This window comes from Haliotis asinina, chromosome 15 (assembly GCF_037392515.1).
Source record: "Haliotis asinina isolate JCU_RB_2024 chromosome 15, JCU_Hal_asi_v2, whole genome shotgun sequence".
NCBI lineage: Eukaryota > Metazoa > Mollusca > Gastropoda > Lepetellida > Haliotidae > Haliotis > Haliotis asinina.
Window position 1 is genome coordinate 22,321,710 of NC_090294.1, and position 23,741 is coordinate 22,345,450.

At 40.1% G+C, this 23,741-nt stretch overlaps 1 protein-coding gene across 1 annotated transcript; it reads right to left on the reverse strand.

Annotated features, from left to right (window-relative positions):
- Window positions 1-33: 33 nt before the first annotated feature.
- On the reverse strand, window positions 34-23,741 carry LOC137265551 (protein mono-ADP-ribosyltransferase PARP14-like). The gene is made up of 20 exons (XM_067800968.1): window positions 23,647-23,741; window positions 18,756-19,348; window positions 18,166-18,330; window positions 17,235-17,468; window positions 16,506-16,748; window positions 15,345-15,635; window positions 14,775-15,011; window positions 14,428-14,664; window positions 12,388-14,109; window positions 11,491-11,979; window positions 10,994-11,157; window positions 9,932-10,013; window positions 9,146-9,294; window positions 7,924-8,145; window positions 6,852-6,918; window positions 6,103-6,485; window positions 4,831-5,239; window positions 4,181-4,326; window positions 3,651-3,825; window positions 34-2,461 (listed from the first exon to the last, which is right to left on the reverse strand). The coding sequence occupies exons 2-20, from the start codon at window positions 19,297-19,299 to the stop codon at window positions 2,172-2,174; spliced, it is 6,249 nt and encodes a 2,082-aa protein (XP_067657069.1). The 5' UTR covers window positions 19,300-19,348; window positions 23,647-23,741; the 3' UTR covers window positions 34-2,171.

Below are 23,741 nucleotides of genomic sequence, written 5' to 3' on the forward strand. Positions count from 1 at the left end.
CATGCTTTGATCAAGGTACACACGGATAGAATCATTTGCTTAACATTTATTTCAAAATAGACCACATAAAAACATTCTTGTTTCTCATCACCTTTTCAAAAAATAATATTACTCGGGTGGGTGGATGTATTGTTACATTTTATTTTACTTTATATCCAAAATATTTTCCTATAGAAAATGAAACCCTAAAGTGAAAACTTCATGCACATTTTGAGAGTATAAGCGTTTTCTCTCGTGTAAACATTTAAATAAACATCTTAGGGTCGGTCGAATTTTGGGGTCAGGCAGTAACAAGAAACAAGAATATATGGTGTCAAGTTTAAATTAAATCTTTTGAATATTTGAATACCATGATTACTAATAATAACAGTCACGTGTGACATACAAATATATCCAAATAGACCTACATACAAAACAAATGTATACCATACATGATATACAAAAGCCAGGCTATATTTTGCAGACTCTTTTCAACTTAACCTTTTGACACAGTATCATTTTAAACGCAATTTCATATTGTGTTATTAAAAGAGACGGGCCATTCAGTGAATGAACAATCAGCCTACATGATTCAGATAACTGGAAAATCTGTCAACACAGGAATGTTATGATTCATAGGAATGTGATGCGACTCAAATTGTATATACTGTAAGCGAACATCACCAAACTGCCGTATATAAGGAAAAATACAAATTACAAACCTACATGATTCAGATAACTGGAAAATTTGCCAACACAGGAATGTGATGCGATTCATACTACATTTACTGTAAGTGAACATCGCCTATGGCAAACCGTATTTACATGTTTACAATTTCCAAAACTAACCACATTGTTAGTCAGTGGGCTAAAAGTGAAATCTTGACAATTAAAGATCTGTGTGATGCACATGGGTTTATAATCCTTTGATCATTTTAAGCTTAAATTTGATGTAAGAAGTACTCATTTAGATCTTTGATGTGATATATATATTTTACCTGAAAAAGACTATAAAGAAACATGGATACATAAACATAAATGATCTTGCCATAAATTCTCTCTAAAAGGATTTCATATCCTCAAGAACAAGTCCAAGAGTCTTCTATGATAAACTGCTTTCTGAAAATGTTAAACCTCATATGTGCTAAATGGGAAACATTATTTGATTGTAATGACTTTGCTTGGCATTTGATTTTTGATACTTGTAGAAAGAATGTAAAAGATTTTCAATATAAATTTATCCAAGGAATTGTTTATACCAAAAAGAACTTTTTATAATGAGTCTGTTATCATGGTAATGATTCTGATGAGGCCTTATGTCACGTATATTGGGACTGTGGTGAAACTAAAACTTTCTGGCGGAAACTTGAACACGTATCCAAACATGTATTTTGACATAGAACTTGATTTGGTTTAAGAACCCTATTACTGAATCACACAACCTATATAAAGAACCATCCAATTCCAAAAGTTGACAATTATTTGAATATATTGAAAGACATATTTACCACTGAAGCATCTCCAGAAGAAAAAATAATGGTGAAAGCTTTTTAGCCAAATGGTTTCCTCTCATCCACAATGAAACATACATGCTTCTCCTATCAAAACAAAGGTGATGGATTGTACAGCTGGAGGTGATCTGAACAGGTACCTGATTTCTTGTACATATACTAGAAGACTATGGAAATAAACAGGGAAGGTGACAATGTGCCAATATATACCTAGATGCACAAATAATTCATCATGATAAAAACAGTTTTTTATGACAACCTCATATTCCACATTGCAAATGGCATAATGCGTAAATCTCCCAACAAAGGCAACAGGCAGCACACAAACACTGTGTTCATCTATAAGAAATCACTTGCCACTTGCTTTTAACACAGGTTCACTACCATCTAAATCCACGTAAAACACTGTTTAAATTATGGAGCTAAAACCATAAATATATAAACTCATGGAAACAAATAAGTGAGCGCATGAAAGGACAAGTGTTCCTTTATTTATTTCCAGAATTTCATTCAAAGAGTCCTTCATTCACACCTTGTGAAAAAACCTGAAAAAATTAAAGGAACACTTGTACTTTCATGCGTTCCCTAATTTGTTTCCATGAGTATATTTGCATGCACTGCTATTATTTGTTGAAGACAAGAGAGAAAATACCAGTCACTGACTTCCTGTGACATGAATACCTAGCACTTGATCGTGATGAAGTATTCTGGGTACGCTTGGGTATCACTGAAAATGACAAAGGTCTTTGGGTCTGCTGGATCGTTGACAACACTGTCGTACAGGAGTTCGGGCTTGGCGGGATCACGAGGGGGTGGGACTCTTAGTTGTGCCTGGCCCGCCGTGAAGGTCCCCGTGATGACCCTGCTTTGGAAGAGGTATCGTTTCTCGTTGGCGTCCACAGGGGCATACCTGTCCTGGGCGGCTGCAGGGGCGGTAGTGGTGAAGTAGACACCCTCCCCAAACTCATTCTCTGTCAACACAAGCATTAACACATAATCCTAATTGTAAGCGAATACAAGTGATAACACACAATCCTCACTCTGTGAACACAAGCAATAACCCACACTCCTTACTCCTTGCTCTGAGAACCCAAGTCACAGCACATAATTCTCACTCTTTACGAACACAAGCGATAGCGCATAATCCTCACTCTCTTCGAAGACCCGTGAAGGTCCCGGGGTAGGATAGGCCTTCAGCAACCCATGCTTGCCATAAAAGGTGACTCAGCTTGTCGTAGGAGGCGACTAACCGGATCGGGTGGTCAGACGCGCTGACTTGGTTGACACATGTCATCGGTTCCCAATTGCGCAGATCGATGCTCGTGTTGTTGATCACTGGATTGTCTGGTCCAGACTCGATTATTAACAGACCGCCGTCATATAGCCGGAATATTGCTGATTGCGACGTAAAACTAAACTCAGTCACTCACTCTCTTCGAACACATGCAGTAACACATAATCAGCACTATCTGACAACCGAGTGAGTGAGTTAAGAATTTAAGTCACATCGGCAATATCTCAGCCATATCGTGACTAAAACAACGTACTTGTATACATATTTAATGATTAATAATTAAAGTGAGTGAGTGAGTGCGTTTACTTTTACACCGCTTTTAGCAATATTCCAGCAATACAACGGTGGAGGACAACAGAAAATGGGCTTCACACATTGTACCCACGTGGGGAATCGAACCCGCGTCTTCGGCCTGACGAGCGAACGCTTTAACAACTAGGCCCCTAATAATTAAAGTATAAACGCTCGCCAACGAAGGACAGTAAAGCAAGTAGATATCAAGGATAGATATTTTAAACTGTGAATTAATAAACATATCCAATTACTGATATCATGGTTATCGATCCACAGAGCTGGAAAACGATGACAATCAGCCATCCTGACCATGACATATATGTCTTCTGGAGACTTATTGAAAACAGAATCTTCACGTATCACGCGCTTTGTTAACAGGTGAAACCTTCAATTCTCCTTACACACAGGTTAGATTTCCAAGCTTTGACAAATGGAAACATTATCATTTGATGTTTCTTATGTAGAGCTACTTATATATTCAACGTGTTTTGGTTTTTAATGCTAGATATCCAACACCACAAAATGAGAACCATTCTTGGTGGAGGAACAAAGGACACTACGAGAGAACTTACGGCTCTTGTCGCAGAGGCTTCTGTTAAATCCATAGTTGCAGATATTCATTGTGTGTTCCTGCTTGGTTCCGTGCCACAGAGACCTCTCCACGACAACGTTAGGGTTCTGGTTCTCCAGTTGGTTCTTCTTGGTCTGGAACTGCTGGTACAGGACATTGTTCTGGACTCGGTCAATCTACAACACGAACATCAATTATCGATTTTCTCCTGCTTGCCCCACGTCTACTACAACAATCTTTGAAGGTATTATTGTTATAGTGTTCAAGTCTACAACTCTTAAAAGTTTGGTAATGTGTCTCTAAAGATATTTCACGGTTTAATTGTAGCTGCCTTTCTAAAACTCTTAATCCGGGAAAGTTTGGTAATGTGACTGACCATTCAATTCCGTTAGTCGCCTCTGGGTAAGCATGGGTTACTAAAGACCGACTTATAACCCCATCTTCACGGGTCTTTACAACCATATGCAACGTATGATGCATTAAGAATCATGTCAACTAAAGTTCATTTTTGTCCTAGTCCAGTTGACTTACCCTGATGACCTGAAGTGTTCCTCCAGCAAACGAGTCTGTGATTGTCTTCAAGACGTCCTGATACTCGGGCGTCCCTGCAGCCACCTGTTTCACCGAAACTTCATCCCCTGCTTGTTCCCACGTGTCTGGGACTTTCGAAGAGGAACCTACGGTAGTTTAAAATAATTAGAGGCATCCATGTCCCGCAGGTACGAGTATCGATCTACGCAACTGGGTTACGATGACATGTGTCAACTAAGTGAGCGAGTCTGACCATACGATCTCGTTTAGTCGCATCTTACGAGAAACATGGGTTACTGACCACCAATTCTAACCCGAATATTCACGAGCATGGGAACAAGTTCAGGCATTGTTACCGCGTTGGGTCAATGGATTCAGGATACCACAGTAGAATCCCATTAAACAGAACCGTTAAATATTTTCAACTTGATTTAATATACCAGGACAAAAACATGACATATGCAACATAATTGCCATCGTGTATTTCCATGACACTGGAATGCAAACATACACTTTACATGTTAATAACAATACACAATTTATAGGCAAATGTGAAACGATCATATATATCGATAACATGTAGTGTGAGTTCTTTTTCAACGTTGTGACTATCGGAAATTGAAGAGAAGTATTCTAAACGTCACACCCACCTTTCACCAAATCTTTTCTAATAATCTGCACCTGGTCATCGTTATCGTCAACAGGATATTCAATCCAGTCATTGAAATCGAACACGACACCTTCATGTACAAGTTTCTTGGTCTGCCCTTTCTTGAAGGCTTTCTCCAGAACAGCATTGGTCAGAGCATCATATTCTCTCATGACGTTATTTGCCGTCTCCTCCTCTGTTTCAATATAATACCACTGAACTACCTTCTGAAGCTCCTCGGCATACTGTTGTTCGTCGATGTCCTTCTCCACTTCTCGGATTGTCTGGTAGATAGCGTTATACGCATCCGATACGTTGCTCAAAAGGCCGGTAACCTTGATGCGTCCCATGTGCTTATTCACACTTATGTCTACTCCATATTGATGTTGGAGCTTGATCAATTTGTCAATCTGAAACGAAACGAAGAGTAAAGGGGCGTGTGCTCAGCATTGTATATTTTATATTCAGAGCCATCACTAGACGTTGGTTTCAACTTCTATAGCAGGCATGTATAAGTTGCAGTGAGAAGTAAGGACAATATATATGAATGAACAACTTGTTTATATAGAATGAGGACAAGACAAGACAACACAAGATTTTATTAGGTCAAAACCAAAATAATTACATGTGACTGACAATATACTTATTAGTTATCTTGAGCACATGGCAGGATTATGTACAGGATATAAACTATTATCACTATGTAGTGATTATGACACTTTCCAAGATTCTGGGTACATATAGTATACGCTTCATATTCATGCTTAATTCTTTCATTCATAACATACATTTGTCAACATTAAAGGTAACTTCAATGAGGAGATGCGTTTCGCTGAAGGATCTAACACCGTTTTCACTAGCTTGAAGTCTTTACTTGGATGTTAGTCTACGTTGAAACAAACTGATCTGGGGTGTGACAGAGTATCTGACAGAACACACGATAGGACATAGTAAGGTAAAATACAATGATACTTATGATAACTGATGGTTACACTTTAGATACATCGTTACAGCGCGCGTACTACTTTTCATAAAAACATTACTAAACTAGTCTACCCCTATAAATAACAGCCCGTAAATCCAAATCTGGCCAACGGTACATTTGTTAGGACTAAGCGTATGCTTGTTTTGGCTTAAGTGGTAAACGTTTACTGTATTCATTCCAACGTTGGATAAATCTGAACGGTCTACTTTACAGTTACTGTTCAAAGCTGGGTTTAGGATAAATCATTCACACACTCAGCCATTCAAATAAAAAACCGATAAAATATACCTGTTCTTGACTCCATTTCTTTAGAGAGGCGTCATTGATAACTTTAAATTGTTTTTCTTTATCCAGCTCGCTGTATATCATGTCAACAGCTATTTGAACATTTGGTGGCTCATCTGTATAGAACCAGAGAGACACTTCAGAAGGTTTCGAGCTGCTGTCTGAAGGTTTGGGGACGCTATGTGACCGGAAATCCGGCTCACGCTGTTGACCATATTTTGCAACATTGGTTTTCTTTCCAGAAAACCAATTTTTAATTCCCCCGAAGAATCCAGATATGGTACCGCCAGATACAGGTGCTTGGGTTGGATTATCCCTCCTTTCCTTACTGGATTTCAGATCCTCTCTGTACTGTTCCAACTGAAGCTCTCTCTCGGCATCAATCTCTAGAGAAAAACATCAACTTTTATTAAAACACAGACGCATTTACTACCTTTTCGATAATCTGTAAATTAACAATCGTGTGACAGGCCTTAAAATCCGTTGAAACGAGAGCTCATTTCATAATTAAATTTTGTTGAAAATAAATGGAAAACATGAGTCCACTGAGTAAAGTAAACAAGATGAATAAAAAGAAACAACAAAAGATGCGAGATGAACTCGAGTTGCAGCAGAACGGGGTCTGGGGACGCACCTGACTGGTGAAGATCTTCACTCAATGTACCTGTGGCTTCATTCGTCTAAACATTACAGAAGTGACACTAATACTCTTTCTGTTATAGTCACCATGTGATAGTCAATAATATTCGTACCACTCTGAGTGTCAGCAACCTTTCCACCGATAGATTCCACATACGTTTTGTTCTCTGCCTCAAAAACCTACAACACAACAACAAAAAGGGTACATTTCATCTAGTCAAACAGAAAATTTCTTTAAGTGGCATTTTATAAGTTGGTGTCATGAGGATGAAGATGTTTATGGATATACAACTTCTTTCTTGCAGTGGATACGGCGTTTTGGTGTAGATTCTAACACTGTTATCAAGCAAACGATGTACAACAAATGCACAAGGAGAAATATATATGCCAACACACACACAACCTCCTCTGTTGTATAAATATATACATGTCAACATACACACAACCTCCTCTGTTGTATAGAAATATACATGTCAACACACACACAACCTCCTCTGTTGTATAAATATATACATGTCAACACACAATACATCAACCTCCTCTGTTGTATAAATATATACATGTCAACACACAATACATCAACCTCCTCTGTTGTATAAATATATACATGTCAACACACAATACATCAAACTCCTCTGTTGTATAAACTCAGATCCTTGCCATGTATATATTTCTCCGTGTGCATATGTTGAATTTATACCGAAATGGCACACCCACTGCAAGAAAGAAGTTGTATATCCATGAAAGTCATCATCCTAATCAAATAGATACTGTAAGTTTTCTCGGTTAAACAGGGATACTGATAATACAAACTGTGCAAATATAGGTTCATACATCAAACAATATTATTATTAGCATCGGATATACATGAATCCAAAGAAATATTGTAGCATTTACAAACTTGAGAACAACTGAAATTTGATCTGCAAACATATCTGAATATCACGAAATACGAGTCTACCAGAACAAATCGAACTCTTAAATCTCTACTGATCCATGTGGTGGACCCGAGCCCAAGTCTTGTCGAACGAATGCTCTAACCACTGGACTACCTCACGCCCTTTAATAGGAAACAGCTTCAAAGGAATCAGGTTATTTTGGTGTTTGTTTGATTATGCAGACATTTACACAAAGTTACCTTGAAACAACAAGGCCTAATGTCTTAAACCCATGCACGTCTCTTACCTTGCAACTCTCTTCATCTCCAGGGTAGACAATGAACAGCACATCTCGGATTGTGGTGTCGGTATTGTCTTTCCCAAACTGGATCACCGTTTCATACATAACCTTGGCAACCAGAGTTTTGGCATAGCCAAGATTCCCTGTTCCAAGAGCAGGTATGGCCACGGACCTCCAGCCTCCTTGATGGGCCTTCAGCAGAAGGGCGGTCAATGTGTCAACGAGTGTCTGGAAATATAATCATTATTATATGTATGTTGTTCACTGTTCCAAAGGATGGCATTATAAGTTGGTCACCTGTCGCGAGGGGGCCATGGGCTCACGTACCCTCGAGCCGCAGGGCGAGGGGAACATAAACAAACCTCGATGGTACATGAGCCCATGGACTCCGAGGGACCAGTGAACAACGTATTTATCTTACCGAATACCTGAATTTTAATTTTGAACTGTTTGAAGCACTTCTGTTGAATGCGAGGCGAACCGCCATTTTGCAGACGACACAAGGTAAACAGATTCAGAGTTACCTCCTTTCCATCGATTTTCAATCGCAAAACATCGTAATTTCCGTGCTTGATGCGTGATTCAATATTATTCGAGGTAAAACAGTACTGCCATGAAACACCAGAAGAGTTCGGGATTCCCAGCGGTGTACATTGAAAATAATACATCGCCTGTAAGCGGAGTACATTGAAAATAATAGAATAGCGCTTAGAAAGCGACGTTCATGTGTGAGGTAAGATAAAGGCTGATATACCCTGTAAACAAACATAGAGGATACATGGACCCATGAGCCCTGAGGGAACAACGTATTTATCTTACTGAACACCGCAATTAAAATTTTGAACTATTTGAAGCACGGGATTGGATCACAATAAGGAGTACCGGAGTTAACAACACCCCAACTACCAGTGCCAAATGAATTTTCCCAGTTCGACATTTCCAGCGTGTGACATAGAAAATGTTGTAAGCGGGTTGCATCTATTGGCATCTGAAAGTAACATTTATGAGTGACGTAAAATGGCACTCTTTATCCTACCTCACCTGTAAGAATGTCCAATCTGATTGGTTCACGTGACCTTGAACAAATTACCAGAGAGGTTTATGTCTTTGTCAGGGAGAATAAATCATTTATTGTGGAAAAAGTGTGCATACACGGCAGTTAGTGAACCGTGAACCTATAGTTAATATTGGATATGGTGAGCAGACACAACTCCTCTTGTTTACCTACCTGTGTCCCTGTGTTATCATCCCAGCTTGGCAAAACACAGTGGTAAATCTGTTCTACACACTGCATGCTTCCGCCCTTCGTAACTGCTATGTCTCCAAATTGTATTCCATTCGGGTACTTCTGTTTGCACTCATCTTGAATGGACGGGCCTGTAAAGGTAATTAAAAAACGATATACACTTTGGGTTGTACCATGTTGTTGATACCCTAGATATTTGACACATATTCAGCTATCTATCAGAGTAATATGATTATCGTTTCATAATTTTCACTAACCAAGAGATCAGAGTGTTGGCTCGTTACTCGAAAGACCTCCGTTCGATTCCCCATATGGATACAAAGTGTGAAGCCAACATCTGGTGTCCGTAATGTTGCTGTATGTTTGATGTAGTAAGACATTGCAACACACACCCATCCCCCCCCCCCCCACACACACACACATATATACATACATACATATATATATCTTGCAATGTCGTACTACATCAGACATACAGCAACATTACGGACACCAGATATAGGCTTCACACTTTGTATCCATATGGGGAATCGAACACTCTGATCTCTTGGCTACCCCAACAAAGAAAGAGACGCGGTGGGGTAGCCAAGTAGTTAAAGCGTTCGCCAGCCAAAGACCTTGGTTCGATTCCCTACATGGGCAAGTCCTTTTCCGGTGTCCCAAGCAGTAAAACTGCTAAAAGCGGGGTAAAAACATATTCACTCCCATAAAAGGAAAGAGCTTATCATGGCATCATGGAGACATTTTTCGACAATCGTTCATCACTACCTGCATGTTTCAGAAGTGATTTCGACACCATGCCATGATCCAGATCCAGGTTGGTGTTAGATGAGCTTACGATGACGTCAGCCTGGAACAAACAAGGTTATAACGAACTTTCAGCTTATAACGACGTCATAGAAGAAAATCAATTTTTGATATTTATTGCATTTTTAACGTTGAGCGTATAACATTATGCATATACACATAAACCAATTTCATATACACTTATGTCGTTCAGATATCAAGCTGCATTTTCTTTACTCACACCTTCTCTATAGATGCCAAATTAATAAAGCCGTAGCAGAGTGCTTTTATCGTTGCACTATAAAAAGTTTAACGGTATTTTTTAAACTTTGACGAAATTTTGGAAAACATTTAGGAGTGTCTATTTCTCAAACCGCCGGGGTAGTCTCACGTATATTTACACCATTGGATAGGAAATTTAATACATGTATTCTACATTTCTGTGTTATTTTATAGCCGTACGCAGATACAGGACCACAACATGTTATTATCACTTCGTATTTCTTAGTCGATTATACACTAATTTATTTCGTAAATATTTCAAAAGAAATGGGGTAAAAACTCAATGACATTATATTTACTTTTAGGCATTAATGCTTGTATGGAAAACGATGGGGAGTGTTCGACAACGTCGATCTGAACTCCAGTTCAATTAAATTACAGCGTGTCAGTTCGGAGAGGGATGAAAACCCGAAGTAATCATGGTCTTTAAAATGTACCGCTACTGGGAAACCTACAAATGTGTGTTACTGACATGATCTTGAAACTTTGGTATGGTGAGCCTGGTTTCTGTCAGGCAAAAGGGATACATCTCTGCCCATGAAATATAACCATACACACACCCACTGACATACATCCGCAGCTGCCTTGTGCATATAGTGTCATAAAGTAAGATATTACAGTGTACTGCGACATCTTTTCTGAAATGTAACGGAAATGCATCTGATGAACCCTAAGGTTTTGAATCATGATCCTAACTTGGTCGAGGGAAAAATAGAAACACAGACAAGGTCTATTCTAGCACACAAGAAACATATATGCTACCTCCTCGACTCCCATATCCGCCTTCACCAACAATATTCGAGGTTTGGGCATATTGGAAACAGATGCTGCTGCAGCTTCAGCAACCGGCGGAGCTGCTGCTGCTGCTGGTATCTCCTCGGTTTCAGCTGTAAACATTGTCGACAGATTCAGCTGGGACTGACTTGCTGTAAAGAAAGTTTATGGGTGGGTTTAAACTGAACGTCGTATTGACATCATTCTAGCCACATCCTTGGAGTGGTTCAACCTTTACATACCTAGCAACCATTTTTCTGATCGTATCATATTTATCATTTATTAACGTGATCTTATTGGGATTTTCTTTTAGGAATTTGAAAAAAAAGGCCGTGGATTACAGTGCACGCTCACATCAACCATCGTGAAAGGTATGACATGTACAACCTTTTTAATCATATTAGAAGAATACTTTTAACATCGCCTCTAACCAGTAAAGTGATTTGGTCTTTGGTAATAGGAAAAAGGGACATTTGAATTCTTACCGCCAAGAGCGTGCCCTCGTCGTCTGCGGCTACGGTTACGAACAGATGGACCTCCCAACTGTTCTTCTTCCTTCTGGTTTGCAAAAACACGTTCCTCCCCAAACAAGGAGACAGACTGTTTCCATGCCGGCTGACAATCCGTCCAGTCTTCCAAGCAGATGTAAACATCAGTGATGTTGTTTCTGTTGAAGTCTCTGATTCCTTCAAAGATGAACTTAATCCTTTCATCGAAAGACATTGACCTGTGTGTGACTGTCGTGTTGAAAGCAGGGAGCGCCACTGAAGTCAAACGTTGCTGATCAGCTTCATCAAGAGAAGCAATGACAACTGATTTGATAATATCCTTCACATCATAACTGCTGTTTGTGGCAGGGCCAACTGCGAGGATAACCCTCTTGCAGGGAAGTCTCCCGGATGATGTTGCCATTACATCGCCTTCCATGCTGCATCTTCCAGAGGATCTCACAGCAGCCATTACACTTTCTCCAGCTACAACATTAGGACAATTGTTGGTACAATACTAAAGTCGAAAATCTGATAAATATATTATCATCATTTACCAATTAAACGCGACAATAACGTCTCGAGAAACGTGGACACCGTATCTGTTTATATGCAATAAAACACAAAAAGATTCAGGTAAGAATTGGTTCCTGGCTACCTATAATTGTCTTCAGAGGTCATTAACGGGATCGTGTGGTCAGTTTCACTAACGTTGGAGTCCTAATCGTAGAGCTCTGTATTATTTCTGTTAGTTTCAGGATTGTTTACTCGAGACCTTCAAGTAGCTGAACACTCCACAGCAATTGACAAATGTTCATTAAAATATTAACATACGAAATGATGCACGAAATGATGCACGTAAAGACGTACGTAAAGACGTACGAAATGACGTACCTTTGTCAGAGACAGCCGCAGCTTGTTTTGAATCTGGGCTAAGGTCTTCCCTCAGGACAACCACCACTGCCTCGACATCAGACGCCAATCGAACCATACTGCCAACCACAACATGGATCTTTCTCATCATGTCTGGCCATGGAGCACAATCAAAAACCAGTTCGTATTTCAGCTCTGAGACATCATCAGATGGGGGTCGATTATGTGTCGCCTCGTCAGTATCGGCACTCCTCCTTGAGATGACACATTTCGCATTCTTCTCCACTTGTTCTATGACATCTCCTGAATGAAGGAAGTCATATATACCTGGTCGTTGTAGAACTTGCTTTTGACATGAAATCTTATCAGTGATGCCCTTTAGAAACATCTTAGCTTGAGTGAGTCCCTTTTGGTTAGACTTCAGCGTTACAGAAAACTGTGGCCTTTCCTTGAAAACGAAGCTGACACTGAACTGTTTCAGGTCTTGGGTGATGCTGTCTAAGCTGGCTCTGCAGTGCATATAAAGAAACTTTAGAACGGGCTGACTATAAGTCATTTCCTCTGCGTAGATGGTATTAACTTGAAGGAAGTCCATTATAGCAGACTGGGAATAGCTGTAATCTTCAGCGACAGCTGCTATGCTGAGACGTTTCCTGTCGACCATCGGAGAGATGATCAATCTGTCTTCTCGATCTCGTTTTAGTTTTTCAAGCTCTTCAACAAAACTTTGTGATGTTAGCAGAGACATTTGATCACTGTCAAGCTTGACAGTTCCTTCCTGAACGGAGGTTTTCAAGAACTGTACCAGAGCCTCCAATCCTGAACTGCTGGTGTAGTATATGATGATACCTTCCAGGCCCGGCTCCCATGACCCTTCAGCAGCCATGTTCTGTTGCTCCAGTTTCTGTTGGAGGTATTCTTGTACAGTGGAACGCCTGAGTAGCTCTGTCATATTCCCCGAAAAACTGGTTATCGTTTGTGATGAAATTTCATTCAGGTCACCATACATCTCCATTTGAGCATTCTGTACTTCTTCTGCTGGGCCGACAAATACAATCTCTCCTGTTTCAACGTCGATAGTAACCCTTACATATCCTTGGGTAAACCTGTTCAGAAAACCTTTTCCTTTTAAGATACGAAGTTTTGGTACAGCTACCGTTTTTCTTTCGGTTACCTGATTTTTAAGCCTTTCATTTTCAGCCTGTATGACCTTAACAAGTTCCTTCATCTTTCTAATGGCTTCAACTACCAGTTCATTTGATCCAACTGCAACAAGTCGACGGTCAGACTCCTCTGTAAAAACTTTCAGATTTCCCACTTCAAATTCTTTCACCTTAAACTCCACATCGGGCCACTCTTCAGTATTGACATCAATCATCTGCACCACGATTGAGTCCATCTGTTTCTCCATAGCCTTTACTACATGTTTTGACCAAGTTCGACTGATGGTTCTAGCTTGCTCAGCAGTGAAAGTTGGAGTGAGTGTGATTTCCTGTTTGCCAACATCTATTTCAACCTCACTGTGTATTTTGGAAAGTTCATCCTTAATTTGTTCCAGTCTGGACCTATTTGCCACAAGATATTTAATCTTGAACACATCAATCTTGAGGTGCTCTGGATCTGGAATCTTTGTAGAAGGCGGTTCTTTGGAGCCACCTGACTCTCCTAGACAGTCAAAATGCAGGCTCACATCCACAGATGTTCCACTCAAAGTATGAGGACGCTCTGATACAGAGTCAGCATCTGGAATTAGGACTGTAACTCAGTAACTGCAAAAATGTGAACTGAACGAGCATAATTTGAAGAGAATTAAACGCGTCAAAAGGTAGAAAGCAAGTAATGAGTGAGTGAGTGAGTGAGTGAGTGAGTGAGTTGGGTTTTATGCCCACTTTAGCAATATTCCAGTAATGGACACAGTGGGGGAGGCAGTGGGGGATACGGTGGGGAAACAGTGGGGGATTCGGTGGGTTGCACACCGAGGTCTATTGCCTGAAGATGAAAAGGCTTTACCCATTAGGCTTTACGCCACGGATCCAAGAACGTAATGACATCATTATGTACCTGAACTTTTCTTGAATCTGACAACGACAGATCGCTCTGATGCATTCAGGATCACCTCCTCTACTTCCCCACCTCCACTTCTTTTGCTGTTTTCGAAATACATGGACACTGCATCCTCTGTCGTGTGCTCTGGAATGTTTCTTACTGTGATACTGGTCGTCTGTGGGACTTCTCTGACCTCTAGAGTTGCTTTCATAAACTCCCTTTTCCTGACTGATTCACTGAGCCTTGTGAAATCTGAAGGCAATTTTCATGTTACTGAGCAATGCATGTCAGCTGGCACAAGCACTTAAAGAATACATTAATAATCAATCATTGCAAGCCTTGTTAATTGATTGATGAAATACCTTTGAATGGTTCAGAAAAGAACACGAGAATATCCCCTTCTTCTTCTCCATAAAGGAACTGATGAACGGTCTGGTGGGTCTTGGCCTCTATGAAGTTTCTGATTTTGTCTTCCGATGCTCCGTCAGGGACTCCAGAGAGAAGGACTTTGTCCCGACACATCACTGCTGGTACCGATATCTTCACCTGCAGTTCCTGCCCACCCAGCCTGTGCTGACGAGCGGCAACATTCTCGGCCGCTATAACATGAAATTATACATACGTAGCAGTGGCTTCGTTGTAAATTAATTTACGTCTTCAAGCTACATGTCTTTCATCAGGCGAACACTTGCTGTGTCTTTGCATGCGTTTGTGACGGGTACTAATCCTGGGACAGGATACTGTCAATCCTTAGTGTCATCATTCGGTAAAAGTTCATCCAGTGAAGCAAACTTAAGATTTAGTTGGAATCCTGTGAGATTTCCTAAGATTGTGGAAAGGCATATTTGCAACTAGGGGTGTTTTTGTACCTTTTACGTGCAACGTTTACGCAGAAGGTTAGAAATAATTAGACATAATGTCTTCAATCTTACCTTCATGATTTTCAAATGTGATGATAATGATACCCTTTTTGTCATCACGTGTGAATTTTTCAATGGCTCCTCCACCAGATTTACGTCTATTTTCAAAGTACAGAGTGATGGCGTCGTCTGACGAACCCTTAGAATACCCGCGGATCTGAACGGTAGCTGAAGGCTTTGTGTCCTCTTCGTCAGAGCTGTTCGTAGGTGTAGAATCTCCAAGCTCTTCCTCTCCGGCTTTGACAACTTTCAACTGCTCGCCTTGGATGCTGTGTGATGGATGCTGAAGTACCCGCTCAAACACTGTTAATATAGACTAAATATACCACATGCACATAGCTCTGAGCAGAAGAAAGGCGGCTGAATGGTTGTAATACTTCATACTAATAAATTAGTCTGAATACAAAAAAGTGAAATGTTTCTCGGGCATCGGCGCGTCACTTTTTTATTTGTGCGCGTAACAATTCTGCATTGTTATTTAAAAAACGTAATTTTGACTTTACAAAATCATTCATTTGTTTACTATTATAATGAGCGTCTGAAAGAACGAGTGTGACTGAATCTATAACTCATTAGCACGCGCTAAACTTTGCAAACTATATTTCCGAGAGAAAGAAAAAATAAAATGTGTTCCTCCCTTGTCACTTTTTTCCATCAAAAATGTTTTAAAAGTCTTACTGCCCTGAGAAATGTGCCCGAGAAACATCTAACTTTTTTATGCAGCCTTATCTAACAAAGGAAACACCATAATCAATAAATTTACGTGCTTTCACAGTATCTATGATGCTTAGCTTCCAGTGAGCAACTAGTCAGATTGGTACTAGGCACTGAAAAAATGAATTATCATTATCATCAGAGCAGAAATTCAGATAATCAGATTATCATTTACATGGTCGGGTGATCAGGAGCGCTGACCTACTTGACATTTTCATGCATCGGAACGGTCGGTTGTTATCAGATGTATCACTTTATGGCGTAGATTGATTCTCAGGGTGTCAATCACTGGATTGTCTGATCAAGATTATTTACAGACACCCGTGATATAGTTGGAATATTAGGTTCCATTACGAACACTGGTACATTGTGTGAAACCTGCTATTGATTTCTTATCATTGGTACTGAATTATCCTGATTACTGAAATTTCTTCACAAATGTGGGAAGCCAAATCCCACCTTTCTCTGCTTTGAACGTGATGTACATAATGCCTTTTTCTTCGCTGAATTCCTTTTGCTCTATTTCACCACCACCAGATTTCTTCTTGGATTCAAAGTACATCTCGACGGTTTCTACATCAAGTTTGGAAATTCCAGTGACTGCAATGGTTCTTGGTTTCTTCTGTCTCGGCTTGCCAAGTATCACTGTGACCTCACTACCGGCAACAGTGTGTGATGATCTTGCCGCTACTCTCTGTGCGACTGAAAGAGATAGAGACACAGTAGGTCTTAGTTTCCTTGAAGGCTAGTTATTCTCTTTTTAAATGCAAAATTTTCTTTGCCACAAGCGCTATATTCGAAATTATTCATGAAATATACAAATATGAATAAAATTTGTTTATTATGTGCAATCATTAGATATTATGGGACGCATTGTTATTTCTTAGCATAAAGCCGAGACCTGGGTTGATATTGGTATTTACTGATCCAATGCTAGTATGAGGCAACAAACGGGCTAGCTGACTTGGTTGACCCATATCGTAGTAGATCTGTACTTACACTGTTGATCACTGGATTATCTGGTCCAGCGTTAAACACAACTGATAACTAGAACCATTAGTATCACGTTTCCTGACGTCGTTCACATGACGTCCTTAAAGTGGATCAGCTAACCCAGTAATAGTTGTTTGACTACCAACAAATAAGAAAAGGAAACTCAAAAACGTGAAGTCATTACAATCCCATTACCTCCATCGTCTTTGAAGGTGATGTGTGCCTTGCCCTTCTTTAACGCCAGTCCAACTATCTCCCCTCCACCTGACCGCTTGGTGCTCTCGAAGTACAGCTCCAGTGTATCCTTTCTGACAGAGAAATCAAGGCCAGTCACCATGATGTCAGTGATCTTGGATATGTCGTACAGAGAGACCTTCAATGTGCGTCCGCTGTGATCGTGTGTCGTCCTGCTAGCAACCCGTGCTGCATCTGTATACAATGTTTATATGTATTATATCAGTTGCTACTGGCAACCCGTGCTGCATCTGTATACAATGTATATATGTATTATATCAGTTGCTACTGGCTGCATCTGTATACAATGTATATATGTATTATATCAGTTGCTACTGGCAACCCGTGCTGCATCTGTATACAATGTATATATGTATTATATCAGTTGCTACTGGCAACCCGTGATAAATGTACATCTCTGAACACAGCACTGGCATTAGATGTGCAGTGCAACGATGTCATAGCATTGTGACGTCATCAAGTTCATGATGTCATAGCATTGTCAGGGCATTGTGCAATATCTACCGTCCAAATGATATCTCCTTGAGATATCGCCTGATCTTACAAGCGATATCTCCTGTACAACACATTTTTTGGTGTACTAACAACCGGTGCTGTATCTGTATAAAGTGTATATGTATTGTATACACTGAAAAGTGTCAGTTGCCACTGGCAACCCATGCTGCATCCGTATACAGAGTACATGTATGATATCGACTGATAAGTATAAATTGCTGCTGGCAACCCTGCCTCTGTATACAGTGTAAATTATATGTGCATAATTGTTTACTACAGGCGGCCACTATTGCTGGAATATTCCTAAGAGCGCCGTTCAACATCAAACCAACCAATTCACAATTGTACCATTCACACAGTCGAGGCTTCACGATACCTTCATGATTTTGGAATGTAAGAAGTGCTGTGCCTTCAGTCAAGTTGAGCTGAAAATCTTCTATATCACCTCCTCCTGACCGTTTCCTGCTCTCAAAATACATTTCCAAAGTGTCCCTTGACGTGCTCTTATGAATTCCCTCCACCAATACTGTCTTAGGTGGACCTGAAGGTTAACAATGCAACCAGTAAAGGTCAAGTCGTAGTAGGTATATGGATGATAGTATAGCTCCGTCCATAATCTGACGTTGCTATGAAACAGGAAACAAGCATTGGAATGAGTGAGTTTAGTTTTACGCCGCACTCAGCAATATTCCATCTGTATGGCGGCTGTCTGAAAATAATCGAGTCTGGACCAGACATTCCAATGATCATCAGCATGAGCATCGATGTGCTCAATCAGGAACCGATGACATGTGTCAACCAAGTCAGCAAGACTGGCCACCCGATCCCGTTAGTCGCCTCTTACGACAAGCATGGGTTACTGAAGCCCAACTCTAACCCGGATCTTCACGGGTACAAGTATCGGAAGCCTTCATGTAAAATGGACACGCCTATTCATAAGGAAATATGTAGCTTAGTGAGCGGTACCTTTTGTATCCACAGGATCTTCTCCTGGACCAAATGCTTCACGCCTCGGGATGTTTTCTGAAGCGTACCCACCAGGGGTTCTTCTTTCCAACGGGCCTGGAGTTTGTCCTTGCTGATTCCCCACATACTGGTGCTGCGGGGGTGGTGTGTTGTAATACCCAGGCGGAACATACTGACCCGTACCATAAGCTTCCGGATGACCAGGAAAGGCGCCAGGTGCCCCATGAGGAACCAGTGGTCTTGGTTGAAATGGATGCATTGGGGCATAGTGCCCTTGATATGCTGGCATGTTGGAAGGTTGTTGGTAGGTCCCACCTCTGGAAGAAGATCCCGGGGTAAGCGGGTATCCACTATAGGCTTGGTAGAAAGGTGGTGGAGGCTGAGGACTATCTGTGTATTGGCCAGGGGCTGTTCTCTTTGGATGGATGGGCGGAATCTGACCATGACCTTCATGCACTGGCTGCTGATGCGCTCCCTGTTGTTGCTGGTAGCTTCCAGATGCGGACGTGTTGTTCCTCCCACTTTCATCGGGAGACTCGGCCATTGTGAGGACTTGACAAAGTAACTTGTTCAACAGTTTACTTTTTCAAAGTCTAAAAAGATAAACGAGTACTATGGTAGATGTTATTGTGTTCTCAATCATACATACTTCGGACATTTTACTTTAGATAATACGTATCGGTGTATAGTGCTTGTGACATCACGCATGTTGAATGAAATTTATTATTCATGAAAGAATCTCAAAACTTTACATGAACATTCAAGCAAAGCAGTTGTCATCCATCCCTTCACAAAGATAAACAAGAAAAAGGAATATGATTTATTTATCAATCTCATATGATGTAAAACAATGGAATACATTAGACATGAATACTTGCATAACAAAGTACATAATTATCATATACAGATGGTCCGTCACCAATGCATTTAATAAGCGAAATATCGACTGAGTGTTAGTTAGTCTTTTGGCGCGGAGATTCATATTTTCCATAATAAAAACATTAAAAGTGTTGAATTTTATTCAATCTTGAAATCATCCCCATTCGGAACATGATTTTTCCAAAAAATAAGGTACAATATGTGCTGAAGTATATATATCAAACAGCCGTGTAAACCATTAAAAGAACACCCGGTAACGTATTTTGGGAAAACCCATTCAACGAGAAATAAGTATTTTCTTTTATTTTGTCTGGAAAATAACAGAATGGTCTGCTGTAGCAGATCCCATTTAAATCCGCGATAACGGTAATGGCAACAATTAGACCGCGTGTCGGACTTTTCAGGCATAAGTTTCAATGCAAGTGTGTTTAGTATGTTGGATGGAATGCTGCCTAAATTTGTTGTGTTTTTTGTTTGTGCCGATCATGTGGTTATTATTCACAGAATTGTTTGTCAATTTGCATTCAGTCTTCTCTGTGTTAGTTAAGTGGATCACTGTTTTATTCAGCTTTGTTTGTGTCCTGATTACTTGAACGTCTTTTCAAACCAAAGCTTGATTCACCGATAGGACACCATTGAAGGATTGCACTTATTCTGCAAGACCGTTGTCACCATGCATCCTTGCTGTTGCCTTGTTTGTAAAAACATATTTATGCGCACCGGTGATAAAAAGAGTTTGACTTGCATTGCTTTAGGTCAAAATGATGCTTTGGGCATATGTCATAAAAATGCTATGCCTTGGTGTCGTCAGTTGGAGGGCCATTAATATAAGGGACCGTGGAGTAGCACAGTGGGTTAAACGCGTCTCTCGTCACATCGATGACTCGGGTTTTATTCTTCACATGGGTACAATGTATGAAATCCCATTTGTGGTGTCCCCCGCCGTGATATTACTGGAATATTGCTAAAAGCGGCGTAAAACCAAACTCACTCACTCGCCGTGGTGTCCCCCAAACATGATATTGCTGAAACATTGCTAAAAGCGGCGTAAACTCACTCACTCGTGCATATAATTTTGACTACTGTTTTGACGTATGTGTTTTCCAGTGTTACTAATAATAACCTATATGCACTGTATGTTTGGTTGAAGGCTGTATTTGGTTTGTCGCAGGCTAAGGACATCCATTGTGTTCACGAATAGTCATTACTGCACAGACCCTCATTTCTATACCTACAATTACGTCACGGAGACGCGCCGCTCTCATTGGTTGAACTTTCGTTTGCGGCTGAGAATTGTGCACTGTTGACAAAAAAGTCGATTTAGGTTAATTAAAGGTCGAAATGAGTAGTTTTAATGGCGGGGTTACATTTATAGCGATGTCAGCAAGTGATTTTGTATTTGTACCCTACTAGAGTATATGTGATCTTTAAATCCTCTTCAGCTGACATTTCCATAGAGAGACACTTGACATAACCCTCGCTCAGTGAACCAAACAGCGGTACCATGACTGCACATGCGCGACTCAAATTCAGCAGCTTTGAAAAAAGCTTATTCTGCGCCTGTCCAATAATAACGTTGTGTGTTTGATACACTTAAGAGACAAATATAGCGCACCGACGCCTGGTGACATATTGATAATTTTGAAATGTTCTATCAGACTGTCATGTTCAGATAAACTCATATGGCTTTGTACTGACACGTTGTAGAAAACAGAAAAGTCGTTATCACATACATTTGTGGGTGGATGTAGGTCGTCTAAACTCTACGTTAGCAAGAGTGTATACAGTGTATACAGACACACCAGTAAGAGGTCACCGTTCGAAATTAACGTCAGTCCTGAGTCCCGAAGCCGACCGAAAACCATTCGGACCCACAGCTTTAGTTTTCAGCAGTTTTCCTTATAACAGATTTTTCATCTCCAGTAACTAAGAGTATTATTTCTCAGAAAATATCAATCAGCAATTCCTATTTTGTGTTTCGATCAGCGCAAAACGAATATCCAGTGATTGTCACCGTGCAATGGAATGACAAGGCATGCGTATAAAAATCACCATGAAATAGTGATGATACCCGGTGTTAGCGAAATGTGAGGGAATGCTGCAACACCGATGAAACCTGCTATAAACGTATTTTAAGTCTTGGGAGTTATTCGCCACAAATAATTCGGGAAAGTGTGGTATAAGCAGAGCTACAGAGGTTTTGGCTCTTGGAGTTATGTACTCGTTTTCGTTCATCTCAGCTGGGTATGATAATTTTCCCTTGAGTAAACAAATAAATTTTATCCGCCTCATTCAAACTGAGTAAGGTAGTGAGTCATTTTCTATTAATTGTAAAAATAAAGTGTAAATGCTGGTTTATGTGTTATTCATATTTGATCTGAAATGTGAGAAACGATAGGAAACACTGCATGTTGCCAAGTTAAATAGGACCACTCAGTACCTCAGTTATTTCTTCTATTTTGTTTGTGCGCGTGCAAGATAAAATTTATTGAGTGTTTACTTGTACGCAATAGGTTTAATACGTTTTCACATAAACATCTGCGTAATTTGCGCAGATGCCCAGTTTATCTGCACCTCCGGACTATAGGTGAAGACAGGGAAATGCATCGGACATAATTTGTCACTCATGCATCAGATTTGGAAATTTCCCCCACATGTCCACCATAAAACGTCTTGAAAGCTTGACTAAAGCCTTGATCCAATACACACTCGAAACTTCACCTGGGGGCAGGGATGGGAGTTCCCATATGACCAGTCATACCCTTTTTCCAAGGCTTTCGAATGTATATATTTTTTAGGATAGCCAAAATGAGCATTCTTTCGCACTGACGTTTAATAGTTTTCTCTCGTTCTTGGGAAAACTGTCTTAAAATACAGAATCACGGCTGAGATAATGAAATGATGCAATGTGAATTTCATAAAATCAAACAACTTGTATTTGTGTGTAGTCACAGAAAAAATCCATGTGCAATAATATCATTTGATTTTTCCATTTTTGTTTACAATACAATGCTCCAGGATTGATTTAGGGAAAGCTTCATGTATGTCATCTATGGAGTATTTGGTAGTAACCATGATGACCATTTGTGGGTCTAGCTATAGGTCAAAAGTCCCTCAGGAGAAAAGCTCCTCGACCAGATGCCCCTCGGGACAAAAACACTTCTCAGAATTATTCAGAAATGGTCGATGTTATCTGAAGTCTACGATAAAACGTGAAATCCTCACTGATGACATTCAAGTACAATTTGGGACAATACGTTGATTTTGACGTAAGCATTTCCATGGATACCACTTGTCCTCTCCTGCCATTTTCCTCGGATAAACAAACATAAGAATCTAACCTCTAAAATCGTATTCGAAAATAACATTTATGATAATACTTTTAATTAAAACAAAATCAAAGGTATGCAAAGTTTCTACGATTGAAACAAATGTTACTTCATTTATGCTCACGTCTAGCAAGGATGGTAATTATTCGATTATTTAAGAATGCTCATCTCTCCGAGATCTACTGTTAATCGGTATGGAAAGCGAAAGTGAAAGTTGGCGTTTAGTCTGTTAATAGCGGTACGTAGCCAAAGAGAAAGGTGGGCAGTATATAATATAAGAGAATGTCCACACAAAAAAGTATCCCTTTAAACTTAAACCTTCATCTTAAACCCTTAAACCCTGTCAATGAAACCTACCAACCACAGGCAGAGCACAGACATCCAACATTCACTTACCGCCACATGAATCAACCTTATGATAAACAAGGATGTAATGAAATGAAACTAAGTCAGCCATTACACATACACACAATGCTCCTAAAACGTATAATTGGAATGACAGGTTCTCCAGCTAACATCCCCAGTTACATTAGGCGGATGCTATCAAATAGTATCATCATATGACGGTCCTCTTGGCTACGGGAAGTCCTGCTCACGATTAATAACAAGACGTATGATGTGTATAATCTTATAAATATACGAAGCCTGAGTTCATGGAACTGCGATTACACGACTGATCTCACCTTTAGGGACGTCCCTTGTTTGTGCTGGAGCTAAGAGCGACTGCCTGCGTTCGCCATTGCAGTAAATATATGTTACCTTTCCTTAAAACGAAAAC